The following is an 11,919-nucleotide window of genomic DNA, read 5'->3' as shown; positions in this document are numbered from 1 at the left end:
AGGAGGCTGCCATTTCGGGGGTGGAGGGGGTGCCAGTGGAGGGAGGAGGGAGGGGGCATCAGCAGATGACCCCCCAGTGGCTGTAGAGGCCACGATGAGGGGTGCAAGGGTGAGGGAATTTTATTGGGGTGGGGAACTTTAAGAGAGATTGGGGGAGGGGAGGAGAAGGGACGGAGGAAGCGGATGCCTACTTCTCCCCCACCGGCCAGGCTGAGGACCTGGCCAGGTGGGGGTGGGGCAGGAGGAGAGAGGGAGGAAAGGGAGGTGCAAGAAGCCACAACTCCCAGCACAAGATGGTAAACGGCTCCTGCGACGGCACTGGGATGTGTGTGGGGGGTACAATATATGTAAGGGGGGGGTGAGTGAGTGGAAGGGGAGGGGCTCAGGCACCTAACAGAAAATAAAGGGGAGGGGCATGGGCCCAAAAAGGGGGGGGCAAAAAAGGAAGGGGGAAGAACCAGCCAAAGGAGGGGGGGGTTAGAGGGAGGAGTGTGCCCACGGGTGCCTGAGGGTGGGCCCACAGCACCTGCTGTACAGCCCCACAAGAGCGGGGCGGGGAGGAGGAGGAAGGGGCAGTTGGTTTGGGTGGGGCCCAACTGGGGAGGGCCCCAGTGGCAGCTGGGTGTGTGGGTGGGGGAGGTGGGGAAGGAGGCAGTGACTGCAGGGATGGGGCAGAGACCACACCCTTACAGCCCACGCCCAATTATGCAGCCACCCCTGTGGAGCCCTGGTAGGGAGGGGCCCCACCCAAATTCACCCCTCCCCCAAGCCACACCACAGCAAGCTGTGGAGGGGAAACCCGGCCACCGCCCAAGAAAGCCCCTCACCTCCTTTGAAGCAGTGGGGATGCAGCAGCCAGCAGATGGCAAGGTGGGCCCAAAGTGGGGGCCAGCAGATTCCCCCCCAGAAGATGGAAAGTGGGGGTACCTCCTCCCCACCAAAATGCAGGGCAGCAGGAGTCCCCCCACACACCACCCACCCAGCAGTTCTAGGGAACTAGCTGGGGGGGGTGGGGGGAAGGAAGCAGCCTGCCTAGGGCAGGGAAGAAGCTGGCCCAAGAGAAGGGGCCAAAAGCAGCCCCAAGGTGGCCAAAGCCAGCAGCCAAGGCTGCCCACCTCCCAGCACCCGACCTCCCAGACACAGGGGCCCTAATGGGCTCTGTGTGGCAGCTCCCCAGCCCATGGGGACAGGCTGCAGGAGTCTCCCCAGATACAGGAGACACAGGGTCTATTTGGAGACCAGGGAGTGCACGGGCACAGCTCGCCCACGACTAAAAGGCCACTCGTAATAGAAGGGGGATCCCTTTAAAAAAAACCATGGCCCCAACAGAGTGCGGGGGACAACTGAAGAAAAGACAGGGACAGGAATGGAGGTCGCAGGTTTAAAACGAGGGAACCAGAAGGGGACACCGAGCAGAGAACCCCGGACAGCGCCCACTGTCCCTCGAAGGTGTCAAGAGAGCCAGTGGACGGCGCCCAAAGGAACTCTGCCCGGATTCATGAGCGGAGAGAGGAGCAGAAATAGGCCCCACAGTTGCAGGCTTCCCCCCTGCCAGCCTCCTCTGCCGGGTGTTATAAATGGCTACCTTGGCCATAGCCAGGAGGAGGCTGACGAGGAGGTCCCGCGACTTAGTGGGGCCACGGATGGGGTGTGCTAGAATGAGGAAGTGCGGGGAGAAGTGCAGCCAGAACCTCAGCAGAAGGTTCTGGAGGAGCTGGAAGAGGGGCTGCAACCTGACACACTCGATGTAAATGTGCACCAGGGTCTCCCTCGTGCCACAACAGAAACAGGTATCTGGGAGGGGAGTGAACCGCACCAGGTACAAGACCGTGCTCACCGCCCCATGCAGGATTCTGCAGCTGATGTGCCTGGCGGGCCGTGGGACCAGGGTAGAATAAAGGCTGGCCCACCGGGGCTCCCCACCCACCGAAGAGGGTAGAAGGTCCTGCCACTTGTGGTCTTGGCAGGACATGAGGGTGGGATATTGCAGCGTGTGAAGCACGAGCGTGTACAGATGATGTCTGGGCGCAGTTCGAAAGGGGACCAGCTGCAAGGTGTGCAGCCAGCTGGGATGATGCAGGGGAGGGCGGTGGGGAGGCTCATGGAGCTGGGGGCCCACTGAGAGATCCGAAGGGCCAGGAGTGAGAGGGGGCGGGGTGCACCCTCTCGCAAGACCTGGTGCAGGTAGACGAGAGCAGTGGGTGGCAAGGTGGCTTTCACCTCCTTGAGTACGTGCCGGGGAGAATGTAGGGTGGAGAGCCCCATGCACCGGGCGAGCGCCGGGGCCTCCATCCAGTCTCCCCAGTCGTAGTCCAGGAGGTCTCCGACCCTGGTGATTCCACCGAGGACCAGCCTCTGGCACACCACAGGGGACTCTGCCACCTGCACACGGAGGTACGGGTTGTGTAGCGTGGCTCCACGAGGAGGTCTTCCCCTGTGGTGGCCCCTAAAGACCTGGAGACTGCGAGCAGCCGCCAGGTGCGGAGGAGGTCCTGGTGGAAGGCCGGCAGCTCTGGGAGGTCTCGTGGATGGCCTCTCAAAGGCAAATAAAGGAGCTGCTGGTCGTTATCGGAGCCCTCAGAAGCGACAGAGGAAAGCGTGCGCTAGCGTCCTCAATGCTGGACTATCTGCACTCTTGGTGTTGAGGAGTCCCTGCAGGGCCCGGAGGCAGAAGACATGGACCTGAGTGCGTAGGCAGGTCAGGCCCTGCCCTCCCTCCTCCGGGGGGAGATGAAGAACCCCTGCAGGGACCCAGTGCAGTCCTGGCCAAAAGAACTCCAGAACTACCTTCTGGAGGGCGGCCAGGAAACCCGGGGGATGGGGCAAGGGTGTTCAGACGGTGCCAGAGCATGGAGAGGACTACTTAGTTAAGCACCAGTGCCCTCCCCCGTAGGGAAAGGCACTGAAGCAGCCCTGCTCACCTCCGCAACCGCTCAGCCACCCTGCCCTCTAAACCCTGCCAGTTTTCCGGCGGAGAGGGATGGGTGGCAGATAGAAAGACGCCTAGATAGGATAGCGGACCCGCACTCCACCGAATGGCCTGAAGCACGGGTGGGAGGTGGCCCGCCTTCCACCCAGCCCCAACCACCAGGCCAGAGCTCTTGAGCCAGTTGGTCCAGCAGAGGAGGCTGCCGAGTAAATGGTTTGGCAGGCCTCCAACCGCACCAGGTCTCCCGGGTCCTGGATCACAAGGAGTACATCGTCGGTGTACTCTGACAGAACCAGCCGCAGCTCTGGCTCATGGAGCACCAACCCCATCAACCTTCATCGAAGGAGACAGAGGAAGGGCTTGATGGCCAGAGCGTAGAGCTGGCCCGACAGCAGGCAGCCTTGACGCACCCCTCGCCCAAAGCTGATCGGAGCAGTCAGGATCCAGATGAGCTTGACCAAACACTCTGAGGCAGTGTACAGCACCCGGAGAAACCCGATGAAACGGGGTTCGAAGCTGAAAGCCCGCAGAGTGCCCAGGAGATACCCGTGGTCCACCCTGTCGAATGCCTTCTCCTGATCCAGGGACAGGAGGGCGAACAACAGACCATCCCTACACACGAGCTCCAAGAGATCCCGGACCAGATATAGGTTGTCCAAAATGGTGCGGCCCGGGACGGTGTAGGTCTGGTCGGGGTGGACCACGTCCTGCGGCACGGACCCCAAGCGACGGGAGATGGCTTTAGCGATAATCTTGTAGTCCGTGCTGAGGAGCGAGATGGGATGCCAGTTCCGAAGGTCTCAGGGGTCCCCCTTTTTGGGCAGCAGGGTGAGGATGGCCTGCCTGCACGGCAGGGGGAGGACCCCACTTTGCAAGGACTCGGCCCAGACGCTGAGCAGGTCTGGACCGAGGACGTCCCAAAACACGTGGTAGAACTCCACGGTCAGCCCGTCCATGCCTGGGGATTTGTTGGTGCGCATGAGACAGAGGGCTTCTGAGAGCTCAGCCAGAGTGAGAGGGAGCTGTAGCCGGTGCCAGTCGCCCATGCTGACTGAAGGGAGTTGGTCCCAAAGCACTCTGCAGGCGTCGGCATCGGTCGGATCCGGGGAGAAAAGGGTGGCGTAGAAGGCGCGAGCCCTCTCGTGCATCTCCACTGGATCCATAAAAGGGGTGCCATCCTCTGCAAGCAGGCAGAGGATATGTTTCTTGGCACCCCTCTTTTTCTCCAGGGCACAGAAGAAGCGGGAGCCGCGGTCCATCTCCCAAAGGAGCTGGATCCGCGACCTCACAAAGGCCCCCTGTGCCCGAAGGGCATCGAGGGCTTTGAGCTCGTCCCGCTTCTCCCGGTACATGCCACAGAGGGATGGATCTCTGGGGTTGGCGGCCAGGCGCCTCTCCAGCTCAAGAACCTCCTCCTCCAGCTGTCCTATCAACGCATCCCGCCGCCGGCTGGCCCCCCGGGTATAGTCATGGCAGAAGAGCTGCTGCCTGTCCCCCAGTACTCACCTCCCAACTGTGGGGCTCCCCAGGTGGAATCCCCACAGCCTGGAGGACAGAGGGTTTCTGTTCCCTGTCTAGGCCCAGACCTTCATTGGTCAGATAGTCCCTGTGCTCCCTATAAAAGGCTCCCCATCTGGTCACGGGGGGAAGGTTTTGGGAGGTGCACCAGAGGAGCAGAGCGGGAGCAGGAGCACAGTGAAAAGGTACCATGGGGAAGTGGTGGGCGAAGCGGCCCAGGGTGATGCTACTACTTTGGGGCAGGGGTAAAGGCCCTGCCGGTTGCCTCTTGTTCTCATAGGGGCCCTGGGCCGGAGTCCAGGGTAGCGGGTGGGTCTGGACTCCCCCCACCCTTTCCCCGAGGGATCACTTTACTGGAGCAGGCGCAGGCCTGCAAGGGGACTGGTATTATTCTCCCTGGACAGGTCCTGCCTATGATGAGGGTGGCTTGCTAAGCACAGACTCCTGCCTTTGGAAGGGCCTGGCAAAAGGGGGGCCCCTGTGAGTCCCTGAGGCAGCACAGATCTGCCAGGAAGCGCAGGGACCCACAGAGGCTGACAGGGGACTTTGTCACAAGTGTCATAAATGCCTTTTAAAATAATGTGCAAATGAAGAAAGGATCAGATACCACAAGGGAGAGGAAAGGGTTAATTCTCAGCTGCTCTTCCCCACCTGAGCCAGTCCCACAGGCCAGGTTCCTGGGGCTCCCTGCTGGCTCTGAGCCCACCTGGGAGTCCCAGGGCAGCTGTATAAACATCCCTGAACCTCAGCCCCGCTCAGTGCGGATTCCCCACCACCTGCAGCTCCCAGCTGAGTCCCAGGCAGCGACTGCTCATCCCCGGCTGGGGCAGGAGCCTGGTGAGTCCTTGGCAGGGAATGAATCTGTCCGGGGCGGCTGCACACACCTGACACCGAGGCAGTGTTGGAAGGGGGTGAGCTAGACTGGGGCTGCCTCACTCTGACTGCAGGGGGAAGCATGGCAGCCCCTGGCACTGAGCCAATGCCCCCAGCCCTGCACTGAGGGGCTGTGTCAGGACGAGGGCGCCGGGTTACACTGACCCTCACCCGCGCAGGTCACTGGGGCTCTGGCTGTTGAACTCAGCGGCTCTGGGCTGGGCCATTGTTGGTGAGAGGGACAATTCAGAGAAAACCTCCTTTGAAATCTCCCCCAGTCCTGTCACATCCTCACCCCAAATCCCCAGGCTGCACTCAGGGAAACTTCCCTCAGGTCCACAAGGGACTCAGGGCTGGGTCCAGCGCGGTCGCAGAAATTGGCTGGTGCCCAGAAGCAGAGCTGTGACTGGGTGAACTGTGGAACGTGGGAGCAACTGATTACCAGGGTTGGTGTTAGCGCAGTGTTCCCCCTCCTCCAGCTGTAGTTCTCTGTAGCTGTGCGGTGGGCGTGGCTGAGCATCACACTCTGCCTCAGCGTAGCATGGTAGGTGTCTCCACACAGCGTAGGTGATAGGTGTGTCCACACAGAGACGTAGGCTGGTGGTACCCTGCTACTCAGGAAGGTGAGATGTTCACACACATGCCCCGAGCCATGTAGCTGTCCCAGTATAGGCCAGTCCTGTGTGCAGTGAGTGTTGATATACAAGTCGGGCTGTGTGCTGTGTTTTCTGTGTGTTGCCCCAACTCCTCACAGCCAGCTAACACAGAGACCTCAGGCAACTGCCCAGTGACCGCAAAGACTGTTAATGTGTGAGGCACTTGACCAGGGTAATTGTCTGTGAAGCAGAATTCCAGTTCCGTGGCTGGCCTGGTGGGAAAAGTACCCCCAAAAGTCACCTGAGTAAAAGTACTAGAAGTACAAAATAGCCAGCCCAGAGAAATCTATGGTTGACCACCTGAATTACCGTAGAGCTCCACTATCTTTTTCATATATGTATACCCAGTTCATAACGCGCACACATGCACACACATACACACGTGTGTGTACACCTGCATTCATATTATATACACACGTACAATGCATTTAGATTTCAAATCTGGAGTTTAAATGTAGTCGTAGCCTTCATTTATAAAGCTGAAGAGTGACCAAATGCAATACAGGAGTCAGAGTACAGAAATGAGATTATTTTGTCCACATTCACAAACGTGCTTTTTAGCACTTTAGCATCGTAATGATTAATTGCAAAAATACTTGTTCAACCTTAAAAGCAGTTGATTTTCAAAATGATCAGAGTACTTCCTTATGGAAAATGGTGCCTTGGACAAACTTGCATTTTGGTGCACCTGCCCCCATCCTGGGCATGGTGCACCCCCTCGCCTCCCCCCAGCTTCCCCTGGAAGCCGTTCAGTCCCTTGTCAGGCTATTGTCTCTCTGCCTTTGCAGAAGGAGTTGTCTAAGTCCTCCTTGGCCAAGACCTTCCTTTAAGAGCTACATGGGGAATGGATTATTTTAGCTTAAATCAGGGTAGGGGAACCCACGGCCTTGAAGGCTGGATGCAGCCCCTGGCTTACCCAGGTCTGTCCCCTGAGCCTCAAGGCTTCCACCCCGCAACACTGAGGGGCCCATGCTGGAGCACCAACTTCCTGCCATGCCCACATGGGGCTGGAGCACACAAAACTACTCCCCTGGGCCCTCCAAGGCGCTAGTGCAAGGGGAACGTATTTCTTCTTCTCCGTCGGGGACCACATCAGTGAGGGTTCTCTTTGTTTTGGTTTTGGTTATTGCTTCTCACTTGTATGTGACCCTCGACTGTGACCTTTGACACAAAAGAGTCCCTGCCCCTGAATTAAATATTTCCCCCCAGCTGTAACACCCAGAAGGCAGCTGCTGTTTTTGAAAGGCATCAGACTGTGAAATGAACCAATGGGAAAGAACTGAGGCAGTCACTCACCCTTCAATGGGGTCCACCTGCACAGTTTGAGCTGCTAAGAAAAAGCAGCGGCAGCTCCCTTACCCCGTATGCCTACTGCTTGGCCTGCAGCTCATGGTGAGCTCTTTGCTGTTGGATGGGGGCTGAAACTTGCCCATGGTTCCCCTGCAGCCCTCTGACCACTCCTGACTCACTGCTGGTGCCATTTCAGATTGTGGTGGGGCTGGGGAAGGCAACTTTAACAGTCATTCCAGAGGATACTTGGGCCCCTGAAATGTCTAGAGTTGGAAGGGGGATTTTGGGGAGGGGTTCCAAATAAGTCAGAAATTAGCTGATTTCACAGTACACAGCGATTCCGACTATTGCCATCAGTAATAATTACATTATCTATAGACTGGGACAACACAAAAAATCCAGCTTGAGAACTTGTTAGAGTTAAAATTCAATGATATAAACTTCTGAACTGGGCTTATTACAAGTGGCCGAGTGAATGAATAGTTACATCAGCCAATCATGTCTGGAATTAGGGTTTTTATTGTGTATATCTTGATGCGTTATCTAGTGGATTTTGCTGTTTTGTTGTTGTCATAGTGGTGCCTTGATAAGAGCCACAAATGACTGAAGTAATATCTTTAATTGGCCCAAAATGGTTGCTGAGTGAGACAACCTTTGGAACTGCTCAGAGCTCTTCCCCTGGTCTGTGTAGCTCAAAAAGGCTAACCTTGCACCAACCAAAGCCATTTCAAAATAATAAAAAAAAAGGTATTACCTCTCCTACCTTGTGTCTCTGTGTTTTAACAGCTTTAAAGCTTGAACTCTTTGAATCTCAACTTCATCTGTCGTTAAAAATTATCAGAGCTCCCTCCATAAGTTGCCGCAACTTTGAAAGGTATAAAAAGACAAAAAACATAAAACTTATTCCACAAAAGTTATAAAAAATAAAAAGTGAATTCCACCAATCCTTTGCATGAGCTAGAACAGCAGGGGTGAAACACGGCAGAGGAGAGGGAGGGATGTGGCAGAGCTTATATTTCCACTAAATTCTGCTGTGTTTAAGTGCCTCATTGAAATTGCAAGCCACAACAACCACACCTCATCCTTCCAGAGAATGAAGGTTTGCAGATTAAGATGGGAGCAAAGAAAAATCCTTATTCCTAATGTTGATGCAAGAATAATACTGCGCTCAGAACTTTCTCAGGTGAGGAGGCTTTTGCTCAAGATATGTCAGCCTATGGAGAAGTACAGCTTGTGGAGAGAACATAAACGAAACCTGAGGTGGCTAGGTCAACAAGAATGGAATGAAAGGTAAATGTGTTTTAGCAGTCCAGCCAGCCATCATCCCCTGTGACTCATTTTTCTAGGGGACTCCTGGAAGGGCTGATTTCATTAATAGTTATCTCCCCTTCAGCCACTCACCCTGCTCACAGCAACCCCTCATCCACCCCAAAAAACTGAGCGAAACTTCTGAGCCAACCAGGGAAGCAGGAAGACAAGAGAATGACCTGCTGATGGGGGAGGGTCACAATCAAAAGGTTCCCACCCCAAAATCCCCAGTTTGTAGCCCAGTCCCCCTCCTCAGTCCCCTAGTTGGGCTTAGGAGGAAAAGGGGGTGAGGGGTTTCTCCAGACCTCCTCCGCCCTAACATACAACCAGGGCTACTCCAAATCCCAGCCAGCCAGCCAGCACATAGAGGGAAGTCACACACACTCCAAACCCCACCCAGCCACAACAGAGAGAGAGAATACACAAGCACTACTTCAGCCCCCAGAAACCTCAGCCACCCTCCCTGAGCTTCTTCCAGCACAGCCTGCCCCACCCTCTTCCCATATGGCTTCTACAGGGGGCTTCTGTCCCACAGTGAATGGGGAGCCCCGTCCCTAGCCACCCACCTTGCAGCTTCTCCCACCAGAGCAGACAAATTACCTGAGACAGAGATAATGAGTCTTTGTCTCCTGCCATTGGCTGAAATGCTGGGTTTCCCCTCCTACCTAGCTGGCTGGCCACAAGTAAAGTCACATGAGACTATTTATATGCACCCGCCTCAGCACATTACCTCTGGGAACAGCCTTGGTCACTAGGGCTGGTAGTATGACTGCAAAGATACTGTTTTTCAATGAAAAGGTGTTGGCGTAGCTATTAAAGGGCTCTTAAAAGGGTTCTTCTTTGGTCGGGTCATTGTGCTTGTCGGTAATTTTTTAAAATATGGTCACTACATGATGATTGGGCGCTACTCATATGCAGCTGCGCTTCAGCTCACTGTGCCAGGTGCAGGAAATGAAGGGGTCCAGTATCAGGGTTTCCCACATCCATGCAGAGATGAGAGTGTTACAAAAGTGTGAATGAGCTAATTCAACGGGCTGGGCCAGGACACCACTGGGACACAGTTCCTGACATCTGGTGGGCCACTTGTGTGTGCGATGTTGATGACGAGAGCTTTGACATCCAATAAAATCTAAATCATACTGGAGGCCCATGAAAGCTTGTGTCCAAGTAAGTGTGTTAGTCCTTAGGGTGCCCCAGGACCCTCTGTTGGTTTTGCAGAAACAGGCCATCCATTACCTGTGATTGGCCCACATATTTAGGACCAAATCCTGAAAAAATTCACAGCTTTCCTCATGTATTTCCAGTAAAATCAGTCAGGGTTGCTCGTCACTGGGTTTATTTGCGAGCTGGAATATTGGCTGGGTCTGATTGTAAAAGCACACCAGGAGGATGTCCTGCTTAGCCCAGGGCCAGAGCCATCCCGCCCAACTTCCAGAGGTGGCAGTGGAGATATTCTGCAGCAGGAGAGCGATTCGAGGTTGATGGTCCCATGCGAGATGCAGCTGTCACATAGGGAAGCTTTTGCATGTTTCTCTGATTCTCTCACCAAATACGTTCAAGTCCTGGCTGACACGCCAATTCTCACTGATTTTCTCTTTTGCTGTTAGACCCTGGCTACCGAATAGGAGCTCCAAGGGATGGTACATGATGCCAGCTGACAATCACACCTTTTTTGTCCCTGTCACCTTCATCCTCACCGGCATCCCTGGTACAGAAGGGTCTCAAGTCTGGCTCGCCATCCCCTTCTGTCTGATGTACATTGTGGCACTTTTTGGGAACTCTCTCCTCCTATTCATCATAGTAACAGAACGAAGCCTCCATGAGCCCATGTACCTTTTCCTCTCCATGCTGGCGGCTGTTGATCTACTGTTATCAACTACCACAGTGCCTAAGATGCTGGCCGTATTTTGGTTCAAACATGGGGAAATTTCCTTTGCTGCCTGCCTCACCCAGATGTTCTTCGTCCATGTCAGTTTTATTTCGGAGTCGGCCATCCTGGTGGCCATGGCGTTTGATCGGTATGTTGCCATCTGCAATCCCCTGAGATACACCACTGTGCTAACCAAGCCCGTGATAGGGAAGATAGGGCTGGTGATTGTCACAAGAAGTTTCTGTCTCCTATGTCCTCTCATCTTTCTTGTGAAACGGCTAAAGTTCTGCAGAACCAACCTTCTGCCACACACCTATTGTCAGCACATGGCCATCGCCAGGCTGGCCTGTGAGAACATTAATGTCAATATCTGGTATGGTGTTGCTATGAGTGTTTTATCAGTTGACTTGGATGCTGTACTTATTGCTGTATCTTACATGCTGATTCTCAGAGCTGTCTTCCAGCTGTCATCAACGGGGGCCCGGCTCAAGGCTTTGCGTACCTGCAGTTCCCACGTCTGGGTCATACTGATGTTCTACACCCCAGCTGCTTTCTCCTTTTTTGCACACCAGTACGGGCACATCATTCCCGGTTATATTCTCAACCTACTGGCCAACCTCCATGTTTTCATCCCACCCACGTTAAACCCCATTGTTTATGGGGTGGCAACAAAAGAGATCCTGATTCGGGTGATCAACATGTTTTATCACTGCCGTTGCAGAAGCTCTTTGCAGAGCTAGAGGAGACAACAGGAAACGCTTTGGGATTTGGACTTTAAAGCCATGTTTCCCTTTGATGTTTAGTAGTAGTAGTAGCATCCTTCAGTCTACATAGACTATGGAACGCGCCCTTCGTAGCTCCATTTGGCATCCTCATTTGCAGCGTCGGCTGTGACTGTGAAGACCCACACGAGAGTGACAGTCCTTGCTGCATCTGTTGCATATGTAATGAGTGTCTGGCAGGTCCTTGCTGTGCTTTGTGTGCGCTCGCTTCTCCTTTGCTAACTGTGTGATCCTCAACTCACCCTTCTGAAGGCCCTTGTATAGTTCCTGCCTCCATCTGCTGCAATCGTCTGCCAGCTCCTCCCAGCTGTCTGGCTTGATGTCTGCTTCCCTGAGGTCTCTCTTGCAAACATCTCTGTAGTGCAGCTGGGGGTATCCGGGAGGTCTTTTGCCAGAGGCTAGCTCACCATACAGGATGTCTTTTGGGATCCTTCCATCATTCATCCTGTGGACGTGGCCAAGCCAGCGGAGTTGACGCTGCCTGAGGAGGGTGTGCATGGTTGGGATTCCAGCTTGCTCAAGGACGGTAGTGTTGGACACTCTGTCCTTCCACGATATTCCAAGCATGCGCCTGAGGCAGCGCAAGTGGAAGACGTTCAGCCTCTTTTCCTGGTGGGAGTACAGGGTCAAAGTCTCACTGCCGAAAAGGAGGGTGCTGAGGATGCAGGCCCTGTACACTTGCATTTTGGTGTG

General features: G+C 54.8%; 1 protein-coding gene across 1 annotated transcript; it reads left to right on the top strand.

The window, feature by feature from the left end:
• Window positions 1–10,218: 10,218 nt before the first annotated feature.
• Window positions 10,219–11,184, top strand: LOC142002478 (olfactory receptor 52B2-like). Its single transcript, XM_074978626.1, has one exon. It carries the CDS (start codon window positions 10,219–10,221, stop codon window positions 11,182–11,184), a length of 966 nt encoding a protein of 321 aa, XP_074834727.1.
• Window positions 11,185–11,919: the final 735 nt, after the last annotated feature.

Source organism: Carettochelys insculpta, chromosome 1 (assembly GCF_033958435.1).
Source record: "Carettochelys insculpta isolate YL-2023 chromosome 1, ASM3395843v1, whole genome shotgun sequence".
NCBI lineage: Eukaryota > Metazoa > Chordata > Testudines > Carettochelyidae > Carettochelys > Carettochelys insculpta.
Note: the sequence above shows the minus strand (reverse complement) of the source record. Positions and strands in the feature narration are given on the sequence as shown.